At 35.8% G+C, this 22513-nt stretch overlaps 1 protein-coding gene across 3 annotated transcripts in view; it reads left to right on the forward strand.

Annotated features, from left to right (window-relative positions):
* The window catches only part of LOC132939228 (protein neuralized), a 33136-nt gene extending 13735 nt beyond the window's left edge, over positions 1–19401 (forward strand). The window contains exons 1-6 of one of the 3 annotated variants that reach the window (XM_061006298.1): positions 10171–10707; positions 15547–15828; positions 15973–16228; positions 16950–17398; positions 17698–18182; positions 18311–19401. In XM_061006298.1, the coding sequence (XP_060862281.1) occupies positions 10539–10707; positions 15547–15828; positions 15973–16228; positions 16950–17398; positions 17698–18182; positions 18311–18490 (1821 nt within the window). In that variant the 5' untranslated portion in view covers positions 10171–10538 and the 3' untranslated portion in view covers positions 18491–19401. Of the gene's footprint in view, positions 1–10170; positions 10708–11946; positions 12089–15546; positions 15829–15972; positions 16229–16949; positions 17399–17697; positions 18183–18310 lie in introns of those variants that run through there. The other 2 variants (XM_061006299.1, XM_061006300.1) reach the window with 2 other exon arrangements.
* The last annotated feature ends 3112 nt before the right edge of the window (positions 19402–22513 follow it).

The raw sequence follows: 22513 nt of genomic DNA on the forward strand, positions 1-22513 counted from the left end.
GTTAAAAAAAAAACTGATGACAAAAAAAATAGCAAGTATAAATATATAATATGGCCTAGACGAACGTAGTTCAACTGGTTTTCTGGTCTGATCTTTGAAAAACAACCGACTATAATATGCCTAAGTAGAATATTGTACATTGATATGCAAGCGAAAATATACATAGGATATAATAAATAAATGTAACTATAATTTAAAAATATAACGTATTATGATTTAAGTTTATAAACTATTGTTTTATTTCGTTGAAATCAATATAATTTGATTAATAAATAAAGTTTTTGTCCGCGGCCACATTGGTTTTTAATCGGAATATATAGATAGGTATTATAAATACGCAATATATAGGTACATATTCATGTAAATGTCACCATTTTCATTTGTTCTAGGTAACAAAATATCGTATAAAACAAAACTTCATTGTTTAAAAGTTTATAATTTTGTACTTACACATGCAGTATTTCTATTTCATAATGATATATAATATTTTTATTTTTATTATTTTATAGACTAAATTTTAGTAAGTATAATATAATATAATTATACTTTTCACGTTTACATACTATTATTTTAATACCTTTATCTCTATCATTCATTTGCATACAATATATTTTATTGACAAGTCAATAATTTTGACTAATATAATGACAGTATAATTTTTCGCAGTAAAATTGCATTGTAATTGTAAAATTATTAAATTGTAATACTATAATTAGAGTGTTTTTATTAAATGTATAAGAATAACATTTTTCCTATACATGACACATGTTTACTGAAGTTGCTTACTGTGCAGGCAGTTTTACTTTTAGAAGTCGTGTTTGTCTTTAATATACAGGGGCAACAAGTTTATTTTGAAACTTCTCCCGGTGTGATCTGTGTAACCAAATTCATTGTTTATTTCCCCCCAACATGTGCAAGCAACAGTTGCTTAGTAGGGGTACTTTTTTTTGTGTGTGCGTAATTATTTTAGTCGTACATTTCATATTTAGAGGCTTTTCATCCTATCTCCCCTGTGAGAGACGATAGCCGTATGACGCCAGATGTTGTCCTTCTCATATATAGAAGGGATCCCGTCCTCGATGCTTCCAGTTGGGCAAAAAAAAAATAATATGTATACAGTGTCGTCATATTTTTAGTATTCTTATATGTATACATATCTATAACTACAAATAAAATGATATGATCGAAACATGCCTCTATTATTGTGCAGGCGTCTTTGAATGATTGCGTAGTGTGGGTCCGTTACTAAAAATAATTTAGGTTTAAAATAAGTAGGTACATAAGTTAAATTTATTAAACTTGTCATCAAGTAGATCCATTTTTATAATTATAATTATTATTATTTTTATATGGTTATATGTTATTTTGTTAAAGGTATTTTTCATTTTTAGCTTAAATCCTTAAAATGTCTATTATTTAAGTAGTTAGATATATTATTTTTATCCATTCGTACTTGATCTTTAAGATGAGTTTTACTGCTTCGAGTGTAGTCCGGACTCCGGAATAATAAACGGTGGCGGTTACCTTATTTATTACCTTACACAACAAGTCGTACCAGCCGCAGAATTGTCTATAGGCTAAACGCTCCCACGCTATCGCAAATCGTGCTTTCCCGTCGTTCAAAAATATAAAAAAAAATATTATGAGAGTATTTAATAATCTTTTATGATACAGGGGAAAACTTTTTAATTCCCCTGGAACTTTATACAATAAATTAAAATTCCTTCTGTTATTTTGACTTGATATATTATGATAATTCATATACCTACCTACCTATGTTTAATAATTTCAGAGTATTATTTATAAGGCGAGTAATGTATAGTAATATAATGTATACCTACTTGTATAATATATTAATATACAATAATATAATATTTGAATTCTTTTTATTTTATCAATTTTTATAAGTTTAAAAATTAATTGTATGTTATTTTAAGATGTTCGCTACGCAGAATGTATATTATTATATTCTTTACCTATAATGACCAAGACCTATTATTTAAGTCGATAACGAGGAATTAAAATCTTGAAGATAAATTATTGTCATAAATATTTTTTTAAGCTTCGCATATATTGCGTACAATATGCAAATACAATCATAAATACATCATACAATTAATAAATCTGTACCTATCATCAATACTACCAAACACTTAATACAATTGAATCAATGTTTTTAGGTTTCATCCCATTTTGCCGAAAAATCCCAGGTTTTCACTGATCAGAGCTTGGATGGGTACTTGGGTAGGCATTACACCACCCTAATGTGGGAATTATCTCTTACAAAATTCTTACATGTAAACTCAGATATTGGGATTTAAATTAAAAAAGCGTGTTAAATTTGAATTTAAAGATATAATGCTGTCAAAATGTTAACTTTAAATAAATATTAAAAAAAATCTTGCGTAAATATGTTTTTAATATTTTTAACCCCAAAAACCAAAAATTCACTTTTTTCCCGGCGCTTTCGAAGAAAATCCATGTATTATTAAAGCGGGAAGTAAGCTATTTCAGGTGACATCCAATTTACATAGGTATAGGTATAGGTATAGGTACTATAGGTTTTATAATATGAATATATGATGGTAATAATTAATATACATTATAATCCTATATCAAGCGTTCAGTTTAAAATAAAAAAATATATGATATATATTTTTATTGAGAAAAATCCTAAGCAAAGGTGGGCAAATAAAATATTGAACTCAAATTAAGTTAAGAGAACACAAGATCGATAAATTAGTAGATATGTGAATAACATAAAGAGTGAATGCGTTCTTTATAATTTCCTAAATTATAATAAACAATTTTATTGAACTTTCAACGTAATGTACAGTGTATGTTCCTATTTTACTTTACATGATTATGAAATATTTTAACTATATATTAACACATCCCAATTAATAATTTAACAGATATTAATTATTATATTTTAAATAGCAATTTGAGGTCATATTATAATATTATGCCTATCTAACCTACTAAAATATGTATCTATTTAGGTACACATTGCATGTAATTTATAAATTACACAGCTATGTCGCAGGAATAATGATACCATTGGTAATTATAATTATAAAAGTAAATGAATATGATTTTTTTAGTACATAATTATTGATTATATTACATAGACTTTTAAGGCTTATGCAGTGCTACCGATAATAATACTGCAACTTATTCCAGAATGTTTAAAGTAATAAGAGAAGCTGCTCTAAGAAATGGTCTAGTATTTAGCCTAAATACATTTCAAATTGACTTGGAAATTGGTATGATTGTTTCAATTAGAGAAACTTTTGGCTATGAAATATCTATAAAAGGATGTTTATTCCACTCAGGTCAAGAAATTTGAAAAAAAATTCTATTTTATTACGATTCGGCAAGACGGATTCTCAGTGAGATGAGATTCGGCGAAATGGGCCTAAATCATCTTTTTTAGTATATAACAATATTATATACCTAGGTATATGTATTATGTTTATTTTTCAATTTATATTTGTTCAAGTAAATATTTTTATTTATGTAAATTTATTAAGTATTATATTTTATAAGACATGCCTTGCTAGTATTTAACATTTCAAATTAATATTCACGTTATCCAGTTATAATTTATACGCATTAGCTAAGTCCTTTGCCTATTGTACAGGTAATAGATATATTTTATTATTATTTTTAACTCTTATTTCCGGCTTTACCTGGATAAAATAAACATTAATGCTGAAGTTAATGTCGAAGTTGGTGTATTATGATCGTATGGGTGACGTGTATATAAAAACATTGGACATAGGTAGTAAAAAATTATAATAATTAAATAAATAACAATGGTTATTGAACTGTTCTTGTGCACTGTGTATTGAATAGTTTAGTATTGTATTTATTTTTTAAACATATTAATTTAGATATAGTGTAATATTAAGATATGCTGTTGGTTATTAATAATTATTTTAAAAATTCTTATTGTTTTGAGGAATATTAATTTTAATAAACTAATATTAAATGGGTAATTAGGTTAGTTATATTTTTCTAATACATTTAATAATTTTGTACTATTTTTTTGCCCGTTTAAAATGTTTGTATAACATTTATATTACCATAATACTTAATAATTATTATAGTTACTACTACTAGTAAGTACTTGTAATTTATAAATATATAATATTATTTTTAAAAAAAATAAGAAATTTGGCATTAATAATTAATATTTAACCTTATAAGTTATTACCTTATATATTCTAGCCAGTATTATCTTTGATCATACTTATTATTATGTTATGTTATCAACAACATAATTTTAAAAAATGTATGGTACTTATTTTTAGTACCTATTTTAATATGTTGTAACTTCAAACTTATATTCTGTTATTTTAGCTACTTTATGACTTGTACGCATTGTTATATCAATAGATAAATATATGCCTATATAGGCCATGTCTTTAGGTTTTGGTTTATTTAATATTTTGTTTTATTATTATTGTTAGTTTTTCATTTAAATTTTGCAAAACAAAAAAATATATACATCAGCATAGGTAATGTTTTTCTATAAGAAATTAAATCTTCTTTCAAAGTTGAAAGTTGTATACATATTGTACCTAACATTCTTATATATTATTATGTCATAAAAAGTTGTATTAACCTATTAATGGAATCTATTATAGAAATTGAATTTAATATACCTCAAACACGCATATAGGCATGATCTAATTATTCTTCGATTATTATTCAAAATAATAAGCCTAATAATAATATATGCATAACACTAATTAGCTGTATATAGACATCGCAATAACAATTCAGTATTGAAAATATTTCATAATGATAATTATATCATCAAGTTCCAACTTATATAAAGAGCATTAACGACGAACGTTTTTATTACCTCATCGGTATAGATTAAATTGATTTTGAAAATCAGAGGATATTATTTTTATTTACTGCCCATTTAATGAAATGAAGTCAGTTTTAAGCACACGGCCTACTCACTTTCTATCATTATTTATATTATAATAGCGTTTATCATAATATTGTAGAGTTCAACAATAAATCAGTTGGCTGCATGATTCCATTATTCATCAAACATTAAAACCAAATTATATAGAGCAATATATTTATATTTTATTTTAATATGCTCTGTTCTATAATACGTACTTATATTAACTAGGCGGTTATTAAGTGATAGTCTATTAAATAAAATTATTTGGCTGTCCTTAGTCTTAAATAAAACTAAAATATATAATATTTATTAATAATACTAAAACATGTCACAAAAAAGCGTCTATGAGATAATGATTTGTGTGTATATATATATATAGGTACTAATGTAAGCAATTTATTATCAAAAAAAACACGATGAAAATTAATATTAAAAATATCATGACCACATAATATAATATAATATAATATACATGTATTATATTATTATAAACACTCTGGCTAAATACTCATATATGTTTGTTTTGAACAGATCGTACGGTATGTAAACAAATATTTGTTTCCATTTGAATGAGGAAAAAAAATGAGTGATACGATTTCGGCGCGGCCGCTGATGAGTGGGAGCATCCGTATATCACGACGATGTCCGGTGCGTGCGACCGGATGGAAATAATAGCCTAAACTCTTACTTAGTGACTATGGTGCCATGGAACTCCACCGAACTGGAATACCGTCGTCATACGATGTCTATCCGGTGCTAGATTTAACCTTTTGAGTTTTTGGGTTGCCGTTATATAAATACAATATATAATATGATTTGCTGCTGATTGTTCTTTAGCTGTGTTCGATCCTTGCCAAGACACAAATTACGTTGCATCCGATGCCTGTATCAATATACATACGCGCTGTATGCACTTTTTGTAGCATATTTGTATACAAACACAATCGCCCCCTTAGGATTTTGCACGACGGATTCACACGATCGACGATCGATGGTCTATACCTCTCCCTCCCACAAGCCCCGGCCGTAAGGTCCCCTGCAGTCCCCACCGACGGATGACCCGTTTGCGAGAGGGGAAAGGCCCGCGCGATATAACAGACGTGCGCCCGCGGTCAACGTCGTGAGAATCGCGCTCCACACGCAAACACACGCACACACACCTCCGTCCCGATGCAGCAATCGTTTCTAATGCCACCGCCGTCTAAATACCGACTGTACAGCTCAGATTTTTACCGTTTCCCACGATCGTCGGTCCTATACATTATATATATATAGGTAATCATCATGCGCCCAGCCACGTCTTCTGCAGCCGACCTATACTCGCGGGGGCGACCTCCCCACCACGCCGACGACTTTTTAAACTCGGGTTGCGTCGCAGTATATTTCTGTTTAATCGATCGCATTATAATATTCTCTCCTATCATCCACGCCGTCGTAGTTCGCCGCGTTAATGTGTTATACGTATCGCGCCATAGTAATGTAGGCATAAAAAAGTATAATATAGTATACATATAATAATAATTGTTATGTCGTCACCGCGCACAGAAATCGCGACGAATCCATTATATTATTAAACCGCCGACCGCGATTTACGTTCTACGTCTATATAGAGATAATATATGAGGTGGTTGTATATAGATAGACGGATAGTACACGCGTATATAGTAACATTATTTGGTGGTATATACACCAGCGGAATCTCCGCTACCGCTGTCGCGCGATTCCTTCATGCGTGGCCCTCTGCGGCACTGCAGAACCGTGACCGTTTCCGGCGGATGTGATTTATCGGGCCGTAAAGAATTTCACAGTCTTTTGCGCTCGTATCTTCGCCCGAGCAGGAAGCCCGAGGTCGAGTGCTGCCGCCCCGAATCGGTGTTACTCGTGTTACGATACTGCAGCGAAGATATCGCCATCGGTGTGTATATGTATAGGTTCGCCGTCCGTCGTCGTTTCCCCGCTAATCGCCACCGCAACAAGTCGGTTTTCGGTTACCAGCTCCGACCGCGTTTATAGTAGGTAGGTATCCCGTAACGCACGCGCGTTTATGACATCGTTTATACCACAAACAGCACGACTACAACTCCCGTAGACTTGAGGCGGTTCAGGCGGTTCCCTGTAATAGCTGTTATTGCAGTCCGACTTAAATATTAGATTATATCATACATAATATGCGCGTATGCGTGCGTATAACGTATAGGTGGTGTATACGTAGGTAGATACTTATGATTAACGTTGTATATAGTTCGATCCACGTCTCAGATTTAGATACGTATAAATATAATAGTATATATCTGTAGAGCCCGACGACCTATTTAAATTGTATATTATATTAAATTATAATATTATATACGCGCGCGTGTATAACATTATAATATCATAATAATATGGGTAAGACTTAAGTATTACTGTCGCCGCGGTATAATACGTGTCGAAATCATTTTTTTTAGCCGCAAACTGATAATGGTTTTGCGTCAATCGTTGCGGGGAAAAAATCAATAAACTATTGTTGAACCCGCGTTGTAATGTTTTCAATCTATTTTTATTTGAATCAGACCGAATAGATATTTCTATGTCATGTCTTTGTATTGAAAATTACTTTGATATGTTACCACGGTAAATGTCAACGTGTATGACACATTTCAATGAAAAACATAATAGTTAAAGATCTAAGCCCGGAACCAAGTAACTTTGTATAAAACTACTAAAATTCATATATTATCAAGAATAAACTTCATCATTCGTTAATCGTGTATAATAATATTATGTACTCATATTATAATATAGTATAATACTTAATATAATTTAATTTTTTATCATATAATGTAGCCTTATTATTTTAAACAAAAATCAATGTTACGTCTATAATACCGGATAACCTCTAAATCCTAATAATGACAATAATAATAATTGTACGATATCGGAGTGCAAACCCATGATGTTTATTGACAAAATTCGTATTAATATTATTAAATAAATATTGAATGTATTTTTTAGTGACTAATTATTAATAAAAAAATTTGTGTATCGCTGACCGCTGGTTATATTTGTGATCGATTTCAATTGATAGTTCGTTCGTATTTTTACCAGTACAGACTACAGAGTGTCAACAGTGGTAATAATCGTTTTTAAAATATTAAATTACACGTAGATACAGACATACAGTAATATAATTAATTACAGAGGCCGCGTTGCAATGTGTGTAATAATAAAAACAAAATGCCTGAAATCATTCCATTGTGATACGAGATCGCACAGACAAGACCGTGGGATACAGGAAAATATAGTCGCCATGAAATTACTTTTTTTCCTGCTTAATTCTGTAAGATCAACAGGTGTAATGTACAGACTAGGTAAAAAATAATAACTATGTCTGATCGTATAGTAATTTCTCTGTTGATCCTTAAAACCAGATGTACATGTTTAAACGTTTGTTTTTTTTTGCTTTAAGTTGTGACAGGTGTATGTTAAGAATAAAATTAACATTATATGGGTACTGTTTTTAATATTATATTTTATATAAATTACTGTTATATAGTTTGTTGTATAAAATAATTAATTGTTTCGAGACATCAAAACGATTTTTAAAAACAAAATCCCTATCAAATAATTTAATCGTATCAATTAGATCAAAATTCAATGGCTCAATGCTCAAATAGATTTTTTTTGTATTTCTTTGGTATTGGTGATAATTTTATTTGCTGTTGTTAGCTATTGCCTCATAGCCTATAGGTTATCATTAAAGATAATTTAGTTACGTTATCATTTAGATAAGACGAGTGTCAACTTGAAAGTAAAAATATTTTAGCACACTAAAACGATAGAAGATTAGGTTTTCCATGTGTTTAAATAGTTAGATATATTAATATAGTATATTATAGTGTTTAACTATAAGTAATAAACTACTAATCGTACAAATATGAGACCAATTGGCTATTAAAGTAAGTTATCGTAGAAAAGATGATTTAGAAATTCAAACCAGTAAAATGTTTACCATAATAATGTGAACTAAATGAAGAAAATAAATGGGTTTTTAACGAATGTAAAAATGTGTAGCGCATATTGTTCAATTGTGAAGTCAATTATTAAGACTACAGTGAAATACTTCTGTGAATACAGAATGGGTGGTCTGTACGGTTATTTAAGTCGTCGACTCATCACTCATCAGTAGGTGTCCTCGTTTGTTCACGTTTCGGTAATCATTATATCATTATATATTATTAACAACGTATCTAATAAATTGTTATTGTATTGGCATGTATAATTTTATTATTTACGATATATTCTATATTGTTATAAACGTATAACTTATAATTGTTGTTCGAATACTGGATGATTACAAAATCAATTGATCAGTGACCAATATAATTATTGGGGAATCACCGTATAGCCGGAACACATTAATTATCAGTACCTATATAGTTATTAGTTATATAGTTATTGGTTACCTTAAACTTATTACTTATTACTCGTTACTTGCTTACGCGTTGGTAGTCATCTTCGATGTTCTTCGAATCAATTACGATTTTCATTTTCGAAAAATATTTCACTGCATCATAATATTATACATTTTATATAGTTTTGGGAGTTGAATAAGCGAAGAAACCTGTTGGCCTGTAACTCAGTGGAAACCTTTGAAATTCGCGCATTGTCGAAAGCGATTTCGTCGGAAACGATTGTTGTGCGAGTCGTAAGACGCACGCCATCGTCGGCGTATCATAATAATAATAATTGCCGGTAGCAGGTCCTCCTCAAGTCCCGAGAAACCAAATCGTCTTAACACGTCTCCCAGGGGGTAGTATTCAATATATTGTATTATATTCTTGGTGTACAAGACGTTATGTATATGCCTTTTTTTTTACGACGGTCGGCTGGTTTCATTGTTTCGGTCAAAGGACGTACACGCTTCGGTCGCGCGCGCGCGCTCCGGTGTTTCCTCCTCTTCGCGTTTCATTCCCTCTCGCCGCCCATTATTCGCGCACCAGGTGAAAACGTTCTTCCATATAATATTACGTATGATGATATATAATTATAATATTCCCGTATTACGATGCGCACTATATAGTTTATAATATTTTATGTATTTATGTATATACGCGACGTGCTTGGCGGCGGCGTATCGCTGTCGTCGTCGTCGTCGTCGCGTTCGGCGGCGCTGCACCACCTGCGCGCGAGTGCTTGCCCCCCACCAATGCACCACCGCCGGGTGAGCAGATGTCGCCCGCGGGAGACGCGTGCCCTCACACCGTACTGCGGGCGGTCGCTCGCTTTCGGCAGCATTGCAGCAACACTCGGCAGTTCCTTTCCGGAGCCGATCACGTTCAGTACGCGCTCGCTCCTCGTCGCGTTCACCGTTCCGACGTCCGTAACGACGGCAGTGTGGTATCGTCATCGTATGATCCACCTCACGCGAAACAAGTTTATAAATTAATATACCAATATAGATCAGCGATATACGCGTGTTTAGATTTATAATAATATTTTCGCTATTTTTCTATTATCATCATCGTCATCCGACCGTATTATAAGATATCGCACGCGACGACACGTTTGTCCGCCGCCGTCGCCACTTTGTGTTATAAAAGATCATCGCGCACCCACGAAATCCCGCTAAATGGGTGTACTGGGCAACGCCGACAACCGCAGCAACAACGTCGTCAACCTCAGCAGGTCCGTCGCTGTAGCCCCCGAACCGCCGTGTCAGTGTACCGTAGACCATTTCTTGGCACCGCTCAAGTTCAAAATGAAAGGGCTCAAGAAAATCCGCAAGAAAATCGGCTTGGGTATGTGTCATCAACCGTCATAACAAATCGTAATAATATGTATTAGTATTTAGACGTCGTTGCGGATAGTAGAATAACGCACAATATAAACCTAACCTAACCTAACCTAATCGTTTTCCGGCTTTCTCAGTCGTGCAAAACCTTATGAATAATAGCACTGTACACATTATTGTAGACGAATATAGTGGTGAAGTGAGATTGAGTATAAAAAAAAAAAATAAAAACCGGGAAACAATAACGTACCGGCCGTAAGTCTCTTTTACCGTCTCGTATGTATATGTATTATTATTACGCCGGCGCCACTGACGTGTTAATTACCGTCGCCGTGTAAGGCACGTCGTCCGCCGCGGTCGTTATTAATAATAATAATAATAATGACAAATTGTCGGTCGCTGCAGACTCGCCGGTCGACTCAATTCCCTTAACTAACCAAAATTAACGCGATCCGTCAATTATTGTCGTCGTCGTCGTAGTCGACCGTCTCGTAAATTTTGCGGCACCCGTCGCGTATACAATTTATTATAGAGAGTATAGTATCATATACCTACGCACTACAAGTGGTGCAGTCCCCGAGGACCATTTTCTAGATGTCGCAGTGGTTTTATTAATATATTATACTCTTCTTCGCATTATCGTCGGGAGAGGGTAGTCGCGTTCTGCGGCCACTCGTACTGGCTTATAGTAGATGTACATGCATAATATATGATGCGTAGGGTATATCTGGTATGGATATGACGGCCGGTCGTTTAAGTTGTAGTTTAAAATTTTAATTGTAAAATCCTCCAAACGCGCACCCCTGTTATGTACTCGCTCGCGATCGCATGTTGCTCATCGCGTGTATTGTGATACACGCCCCCGCGGGTTTGGTTTTCTCTCGACTTTTCGCCCTTGTCCGCCGAGAGCGTAAAGCCGGTGTACGAGCGCAGCGATGTACACCCCCGGGGACGCGACGCCAATACGGGGATTAACGGCCTTGTCGGTCCATCGCAAAGTGCCGCCCGAGAATAGCTACAGATGGCCCGCGTTCCCACGAGGGTCGACACTATGATATTATAATACCCTCGGGTCGCCGAACTCACCCTCCCCCCCCCAACCACGATGATTTGCGAGCACAACGAAAAACCGTTACGTTTTTCGGCTGGCATTCACCCCGTCGTCGTTTTTTCCATGAGCGCGCGCGGCATACAATATAACAACAACAGTAATAATAATTTTTTCGCTGCCAGACGTCGTGCGCGTAATAGGTAGGCCGCAGGCGGAGGTAATAATCCAATAATAATATGACGGACGATCGGATTTTCGGCGATCTTGGATCGAGCGACAGCTGAAGGACGGACGATGCTGCGAAATGACGACGACGACGACGACGACGACGGTGGCCGTAAGCGACGTGCACAATATATTTTATAGTTATTTCGATATTGTCACGTCACGTAACATTATCAATATTATAATATTATAGTAGACATCGGCCCGACGCGGTAATCCCGGGTTATATGGATATCGAACGAATCGCCGGATTATAATATTAGGTTTGGGGGCGCCCCCCACGTACCACGATAATAATGTATTATAGGTGGGTACGCCGTCGTCATTATCATCGATGATAATAATATTATTGTCGACCGTCGTAAAAATAATATAACGTGCGCGGGGATTTGACGCGACGCGGCTCTCTCTCTCCGGGTATGTACACGATTTAATAATACATTGATACACATAATATAGGTACGTCTCCGCGCAATGGTCGTGTACCTATCGTGGTGTAGCTACAGGCACGGCTCGGGTATAATGATAACGTACCGATAATAAGTTGTGCCTGCGACGACGTAATTGCGCAAATAATACGGACGAGTGCCGCCGACCGTAGTGTATTGTATCATTATCTATAGTAAATTTCATGTCGTACCGTTTTGGCCGTTCGCCGCTCGCTCCGCGCGCACACAGTGACATCATTCCGTTCTCACGGTTTATTACAACTACTATTACTATTATTATTTTTTTTTTATTTTTATTATTATTCGTAACCGCCCGTGCCTGATACGCATACACAAAAAGCGCCGCCGCGCGGCCGACGTGATCCATTTAAATGCGCGCGGCGGCCGCTGCGGTTTTCCGATGTCTATGATGCGATTATTGAAATAATAATAATATGATATTATTATTGTTTTTACTGCCATAATCGTACCAATAATATACGTCATGTATGCAACATCGTTTATTGTTGTGCCCGGGACATTGGCGCAAGTAGGGCGGGATGCTCTCCGGGCTTAGCCCCCCCCCCCCAGAACAATGTACCCTGCTAAGGGCTTAGGACTATAACCCCCAGAGCGCGCAGTGTTCGAATAACGCGGTAAAATGTGACTTTATAGTGGTCTCTTCTCGCGGTCAAATCAAATAATCATATATACGCCGTATACGTTTTATAGGTATCACAATATAACACCACAATCAACATACATGATATAAATAACGCGAAAATATTGACTCGGTAATCATGTAAAAATGTATGTTGGAAAATATCGAGGCGCCATACAATAGTATAGGTGCCAAAAATCACACGGACGGACATAAATAAATAATACACGCGCATGTAAATCGGCGTGCCGCGCCGCAGTCGGTTATTGTGTTCATAATATTATATAGTTTTGATTATAATTTTGTTTTCGCACTTTTTCAACCAAGAACAATAATACCTTGCCGTCCGGGCGATGATTATTTCCGGTTTCTATCTCTCCTGAACCGGGAGCTCCATCTCCCCCCCCCCCCCCCACATTTGCACAACGACCGCGATCTCGACCGCCGTGACGGTGCGCGCCTGCGCAGCTGAAGTGTATAATATACATTGCGCCCCGCGATCGTGTCGTATTTAAACGTCGTCGTCTTTGGCGCTCTACGAATTCGGACTTCCGGCGGACGTGCGCGAGAACCAGCCGCGGTTGTGCGCGATGGGCGGGCGGGCGGGACACCGGAAACCGCGCGCCCCGCGCAGCACACAATAAAAGACCGGTCCCCCTCGCGCGATTGTAATACGAAATTTTCTGGTGCACAAGACCGGATCGTCTCCGTTTCCCCTCTTGTTGCGCGCGTAATAATAATATTATATTATAATTTTTTTTTTGTCCACTATTATTATATAGGTTGGTTTTTTCGTGTTGCCTCTCACTCTCACCGTCTCTCTCTCTCTCTCGCTCGAGACCGTCTCGCGGGTCTTGTCTTTCGCGCGTCCCGCGGACAATGCGACCGAGTAATCGAAACGCCGCTCTTGTTACAATACACGTATTTCACGTGTATAATAATATATCATCATCTTTTGTACGCACTGCGCATATTATATTAAATACTTGACGTGGATGGAGGTATACGATGACGCGCAGGTCGTCGGCGGTGGGCCCAGATCCCCAACCCCCTGCCCGTCTGTCGCCGCCTCCGCAGTTCTCGAGTCTCCGCGGCTCGTGCGTGATGCTCGTCAAAGTTCCCGTTATAATAGCGTGCGTGTCCCGCGCGTAACGATATCGTTATTATTATAATTCGTATCATATTATCGTGGATTATGATATTAAATAATGTACCTACATACATATTACAATAATACGCGAATTCGTATGCATATTCGTTAGGGCCCCATAATATATTATGTGTTCCCGACTGCTGCACAGATAACGTTCAAATGTATATTATTTTATGATATTCGTATAATAATTCGACGTTTTTAACCGATTCAGTGGGCCGTTTTCCTTTTTCCTTCGCGTTGTTCATAGTCATTCGGTTTTCGTCGTGAACCCACCCACACTCCAAGACGTCGTCGTCGTGTATTTAATATTATTATGACCGTCTTTCGTATGTTATACTATTATAATAACCCTTTTTTACGTGCCCGCTCAAACCACCGGATATACGAATCACTAACGCGCGTTCAACCACCTGGCAACCACACATGCGAAACATACTACGGTATATAGTTCACGGTCTGCCGGGGGAAAATTACACATGCACGAAACCGACTACCATATCTGAGCTACCTACCGAGCAGTTTTTTTGTTTATTATTTTATATTTTCATCTTGGTTCGGTCTGATGCGACGGTAGTCCGATTCGAATCTTTCTATGTAAAAAATATAATATCAAACTGTCGAATCAAAAAGCGGCGGCGGCGGCGCCTTTCTGGTTTTTGTACTCTAGCACCACTGTTCCATATTATTGTGTAATTAAAATATAATCGAGAACGTTGATAAAAAAACGAATTTCATATTATACGACTGGGACCGAAAAATGTTTACCACTCGATTCCGGCTTTATTATTATATATACCGTACTGGTCGTCCGCCCGTCATCTCATTGTTCCATTTATGACATGTCACATTCGACTACCCCACGGCCATCGGCGGCCGCTTTTCATGTGCATTGTCGCGGCCATCGTATATACGTATAATACGCAGTCACCATGCGTGTAGGGAACCACTCACATTGTCCCACACCAATCGTAATGGCATACCTATGTATATAATATAATATTATGATGTGTACCTACGTACGAAACACATTTTTATATTAACCGTACGTCGTCGTCGTGGGAAACTCGACCGTGACAATCGCCGAATGAAAGAAACTCGACGATTCCTCGCTTCGTATACCCACACGGCCTCACACATACACACGCACACACACACACCCATATCGGGCCACAATATTATTATTGTACTTGTGAATTTGTCGTACCGAGTTTAAATTTTAAAGAAAATTAATTAAAATTATAACATTACGTTATTGCTGTATATAAACATATACGCGCCGTGTTGTTTATTGTCATCTCTAACGGTCTTGCTTTTTTCGTTTACAGCTCCGAAATCGGGAACCGGCGCCGTCAATCCCAACCTGCCGCCATTAAGGTTTCATAACGTGCATGGCGAAAATGTCCGGCTGTACAAGGACGGGTTCGTCGCCAGACGGGTGGACAGCTTTTGCAAAGGTGTGGCGTTCAGCAGTCGGCCGGTCGCCATCAACGAAAAGGTGTACATCAAGTTCCTGGAGATATCCGACAACTGGAGCGGCGTACTCCGGTTCGGGTTCACCAGCGAAGACCCGTCGAACGTCAAGAAAGTGCCGAAATACGCTTGTCCCGGTGAGTGATCGGATATAATATTCCACTATTTGTTTTTATAATATTATTATGTACCCCCGAAGACACGCGGAGGAGACACGATATTATTATCAGCTTTATTTTTATATTTTTACTTATTTTCGATTTCTCTCGTTCTTCCTGCAGATCTGACCAGCAAATCAGGATTTTGGGCGAAAGCGCTTAGCGAACGACACGCGGTGCACGACGGCTTGCTATTTTTCTACGTCGACGCGGGCGGTGACGTGCACTACGGCCTCAACGGCGAGTCCAAAGGCGTGTTCATGCAGGGCATTGACACCAGGTCGCCGCTCTGGGTGCTGTTGGACATTTACGGCAATTCGACCATCGTCGAGTTTCTCGATTGCCGTCCGCAGCTGAACAACAACAGGATATCCAGAAGGTACGTGTTTACGGACTGACGTCACACCCGATGTACAGTTATAATATTATAAGGTGTAATCAAATGTAATACTGCAGATTATAAACAGTAAACACTCTTAGCAGACACCTCATTATCATACGAAAATCTATTGAAATCCTTTCGCAGTAGGTATAGTCTGATCGCGATTAGATATTATGGTGGTACACATCGCGCTCAAAGGCGCCATCCAACAGGTTGAAATTCGGAGGGGGTGTCAAACGAAATCGCCAGTTGTGCATAATAATACCACTGTAAAAAATACAAACTATCGTTTTCAAATCTATATCATACACTCGACAACGAGGGCGCCCGCAGGGGGCATGGAGTCCATTCGTGCCTCTGGGAATTTTTGATTGCATGCACTTAAATATCAATATCACTATAACCGTTATTAGATTGTAAGTATAGTTCTCATATCTTGCCCCGGGTGGGATTTTAGCCTGCGGGCGTGCTTGCTCGATTACAATAACTATCGACCTGTGGTGTATAATTTAAAAACATTTTTTTTTCTCTATCGAATTAAACACGCAATCCCTACATAGGAGTAGGTATAATACAAACTATATACCTACTGATGATTCCGTCCGTAAAATTGTCATCATCGATATTCGAGTGACGTCCGATACTCGACAATAATATTATATTTATGAAATAGGTGCCGTTGTGTGCGATATTAACTCGTTTTTTTCTCCGTCTATAGCGATGAACTGGAAATCTCCTCTCAGATGTCCGCCGTGACCTTGTCGTCGGCGGCAGTTCCGTCTCCCCCGCGCGTCCTCCAATCCGCGGACAACGTGGAACCGCTGGGACTGGTGCGCAAGGGCCGGCACGTGATGATCAGCATGAAAGACGGTGTGCCGTGCGTGGGCACCAGGCTGTCGACGGCCTTCTTCCAGGGGTACACGTTCACGAAACAGCCGCTGCAGATCGGCGAGAAGTACCTGGTGCAGATCACAAAGACCAGTCAGCTGTACGTGGGCAGCCTGTCGTTCGGCGTCACGTGCTGCGACCCGAGCAGCATCGGCATCGGTGAACTGCCCGACGACCCCAACCAGCTGGTCGACCGTCGCGAGTACTGGGTCATGAGCAGGAACGTCGCGGAAGACACCAAACCCGGCGACGTGCTGATATTCTCCATCAACAACAACGGTACATAACATTGCACGGCTATAATTTTATTAATGACGCGCGTGCACTGTACGCACGCCGCAGAATGAGAGCTCACAATAATCGACGGTTGCAATATTATTATTTTAAAACCAATAAATATTGACTAAATATGAGAATGTTGTCATAAAGTAAAATATAATAGCCCGTTCTGGCATCGGCGTCGCGTCTCATAAAATATGTTTAAACGACGCACCGTGTATAGGCCGCAGGGCTGCAGTGCTCGTGACGCGTATCCCGGAAACTGGACTTGACGGTTTTTTCGTTTTTATTTGTTCCAGGCGAAGTATTGTGCAGCAAAAACGGAAACCCGGAAATCGTGCTGATGTGCGTGGACCACTCGCAAACGCTGTGGGGCGTGTTCGACATATATGGCACGACCACGCAGATCGTCGTGTCGAAAATGTTGTCCAGGCCGTCCATGGGCTGCTCCCCGAACGCCGTCGTCCACTCCTCACCGCAACCGTCGACCTCCTACGAGACGGTCTCGGCCGTTTCGCCGACCGTGTGCTACGCGCCGCAGCAACCGATGGTCCGGTCCAACATCCTAGAAGTGAACACCGACGCCAACGGCGGCACAGTGCTCATCGTCAACTTGCCTGCCGCCCAGAGCAATCAGATGTGCCATCCGTCGCCGGCCCTATCGCAGGCGTCTTCCGGCATGCAGCAGCATCAGCAGGTGTCTGCTAGACCGCCGTCCGTCACCATCCAACAGATACAGCCGAGAGTCGCTCCTGTTGTTGTCCAACAACCACATCTTCCGGAGGTAAGACAAACGACCTGGCCATAATATCAATAAAATAACGTTACGTTGTGCCCGTACGATGGTGTGGAGTGCACAATTTATGTATTCGTGTAACACATGAGTAATAATTGACATTTCTTTTTCCTCAGCAATTACCTTCCGGCGAAGGAGAATGTTCAATTTGTTTCGAAAGAGCAGTTGACTGTGCTTTGTACACATGCGGTCATCTTTGCATGTGCTACGAATGCGCTAAGAAGCAGTGGGTCCGTTTGGGCCGTTGTCCAATTTGCCGTGCTATCATTAAGGACGTTATTAAGATATACAAATAAATATTGTCTTCCTTGGTTTTTCTGTTATTCTTCTAGGGCATTTTTGTTAACTTTTTTTTTACTCATTATTATTGTAAATAACTATTGCCAAACATTGCTAATTTAAAAAGTTTTCATCAGTCATTTTTAATATTATATTATGTTATCAACTGTTTTTTTAATATTTATGTGACCGTCTTGTCATCTATATCGGTTGATTGAAATACATTTATATATATATATACATATTTTTTTTAACTTCATATTCTTACAAATTAGTTTTTTTTATATAAATTGTATTAACATAATCCATATTTTAACAAATAGAAAAAAAATGACTGATTTTATTCAATAATTATTTTAGGTGTAAGCACCAGGTGTGCACAATGGTAAGCCAGGAAGACTGGCTTTTTTTTTGTAAAATTAAGTTTTATTATTGTTGTTATTGTTATATAGACATAATTATTGTACTGTATATTTAATAAAATATTGGTTATTAAAATTAAGTAAGGGAAATGAAAATGATTCTCCGTGAATTGTTTTGATACTAATTACAGGCCGTTCTAGTCAATAGTCAGTTAGGGCTGGTTTCTTTATTCAAATTTGTATTTTAATAATTTATTGTAGGCACAAACATTGTTGTAGTATTATGCTAAGCTAAACTTGTATTTTTTCTAAGTCATAATTTAATGTAATAATATAGTCATGATATTTTAATGGACACCACATAAGTGATCGTACAATAATTTATAATATGTATACCTATGCATCACAAAATGTGATAATTGTAAATATCACAATTAACAGAACAATATTGTACCAAATTAACTCTGAATAATATGTAATAATGTACTTTTTTTTAATCATTTCCACTTTTCCACTTTTAATTAACAAGTGAAAACAGAAAAAAATAAAGTTAATATTTATTACTATGTGCGTTTTTTTAAGTTTATTCAATTCTTTATTCATTTCTTCTATTGTTATGTTCCTCATATTTAAGCAGATAATATAATTTTTGTGCCACCAAATGACAATTTGGAATTCTTTTAACAATGTGATAAGTATTTTGGTAAACAATACCTAATTATTATTATTTGTTTATTAACTGTCATTTGTTTTTTTTCCATATTATTAAACATTGGTAGAACTTGTATTATGTACAATAAAATATATTTGACAGCGATACATTAATCCAAAACAATTTAAATGTTAGGATCACAGAACTAAGTCAAAAATTAAAATTCATAAGTTTGTTGACATAGCATAGCATTCTGTGCATATTATGCTGGTTGTGGCCATACTATAGGAATTGGCGTGGGATGGGACAGTAAAGAAGAATAATGAATAAATTATACCGGATAGAAGGTCGGGAGCCTCCAATGAGCTATTAAGCAGAGATGTAATAACATTTAGGTCAGTGTCCGAGAACCAAGTTGTGTAGGAATTTTTAGAGTATCACATAAAAGGGAGTAGTCAAGAGGAATAATAATTATTTGTGCCTTAAACTTGTCATACATTAAACTAATTAAAATATTTAATCATGTAAATGTAATATCTGGTGTTAATTAAAAAAATAATGATTTCATAATATCATTCCAGCAATGTTGACAAATCAACTATCGAGGTCAATTATTGCCGGGATAGTAATATAATATTATGTTAATGTTGTCTTATTCTGTGATGTTACTATTGATACCTAGTTTATAATTTTGTGAAAAACAATTTTACCATAAAATGTATGTCGCGCAATGTCAATTTAATTTATAGAATTGCATTTTATTGTTTTTAGCTAAAATATTACATTGAGGTTTTTTTTTTTTAGTCACTCCTACAAACATAATACATTATTGATTAATTAAAAAAATGTTTATGTTAAATATGCTTTGATTACTGCTGACACCACACTTTTAAGTGGTACCTACTACTTGGAATACGACATTTATCAAAAATATTTTACATTGTACTTTTTTATTTGAGTGAGTATCACTAAAATAGTTACACTAAAAAATTATACATACTGAACAACTTTATGGCAACAAAAAATTAATTATATTCAAATTTTAATTTTTGATTTATTAAATATTGAAATTTTTCCCAAAATTTTCATCAAAACATAAAAATGTATTTACTTTTTGTAGGTAGTAAGTATAAAATTTTGTTTTGGAACTATGTACCTATGCTTTATTAAATAATATTATATCATAGTTCGCATATTTATCTGTGGCCTGAGGGATAACCTACCTAACCTAACCTACCGTACCTATCTATTTATAAATGATTTTTCGTTGGCTACTTATAGCTTTGGTAGGTATAAGTACCTAATTGGTATTTGGTATAGTACCTAAAATGCAAATATATCAAGAATTGTATTTATATATCAATAAAATAAAATAATAATAATAATAACATGTTCCTCCTACAGTGGGTGCAATGCACAATATATCTTTGATGAATTAATTATATTGGATGTCGAGCCATCTAAATATCCGTTAAAAATGGTAAGAATTATCATAACAAATTGACAAATCGATAGATTTGTTTCCAAATGAATGATGGATAGGAGCTACCACTGTGTATATTGTCAGCAGATCAGCTATAATATAATTATTATTAAATGTTTAATTTTGGCACCTAATATTACTGTGTCAAATATTTTAAACTAACATTTTACCAGCTATTCGATGTAGACTGTAGCCCAGACACTTCTCAATATTTAAATAAACAATTCTGTTGTATTTAATTTGAAATTCTCTATAGGTACTCCGGTACAAGTACTAGTCGCACTCCTATATAGAATAATAATAAACATATACAATTTTAAACTCAAAGCGTTACACAGATAAGTTGTCTGGTTAACAAAGTTATAGTTAGGTACCTACAAGTTATACCACTTATACATATCTTGTTATTGAATCGGTACTCAAACAGGTGGCTCATCGGGCTTTGCCCGGTAGCCCGCCGCCCCAATTCGGGCCTGCCTATACAGGGTATCCCACTGAGATCTGACAAATGAAATAACTTTTGTTCTAATTAATATTTTTAAAAAATTTCTTTTAAATATAATTCATAGACTATTGCGCTACATTTTTTGTAAATCTGATTTTCAGAAAAATTTATATCGTAAAAACATTTATTTAAGTCAAGTGGCTGATTTTTTACCATTTTTTTAAATATCAATATTCTTGTTAAGTAATATACGATCTAGTTTATGTTAGAAACATTATAATTTCAAAAAATATAAATCATTTTGAAATTATTTTATATGAACATTTTGTAACATAATTTCAAAATGATTTATATTTTTTGAAATTATAATGTTTCTAACATAAACTAGATCGTATATTACTTAACAAGAATATTGATATTTAAAAAAATGGTAAAAAATCAGCCACTTGACTTAAATAAATGTTTTTACGATATAAATTTTTCTGAAAATCAGATTTACAAATTGGCTATTTTGGATATTTTCGAAATTTTTTTTATCAGTTTTTAAGTTTTTATTTTCAGTATTAAAAAATAAAAAATAAAAAATGTATACTAAAAATGTAGCGCAATAGTCTATGAATTATATTTGAAAGAAATTTTTTAAAAATATTAATTAGAACAAAAGTTATTTCATTTGTCAGATCTCAGTGGGACACCCTGTATAGGTTAGGTTATATTCTAACTATAATTATATTCAATCGACTTTTACCGACCACAACTTACTACACTTTGAATTGATTAATAATTTAGCAATAATAACTTTTAGGTTTTTAAAGTTTGATAACGAGCTCGTGAGTACCTTACGTAAATGTTTCTCGTGGTATATATATTAAAATATTATATGTTTTCAACATTACTGGTTACTTTAAGCTCTTCGCTCTTGTAATATATTTTTAAATTAATTTATTCGTTGGTAGGTAGCACATCTATCTATATTTTATATTTTAATTATAAGCAACGTTACATGATAAAATAAAATATATAATGAATATACCTAGCCACCTAAGTACCTACCAGAGAGTTAATACAATTTAATTTTACCGTTCGCATCGAATATTT

This window comes from Metopolophium dirhodum, chromosome 2 (assembly GCF_019925205.1).
Source record: "Metopolophium dirhodum isolate CAU chromosome 2, ASM1992520v1, whole genome shotgun sequence".
NCBI lineage: Eukaryota > Metazoa > Arthropoda > Insecta > Hemiptera > Aphididae > Metopolophium > Metopolophium dirhodum.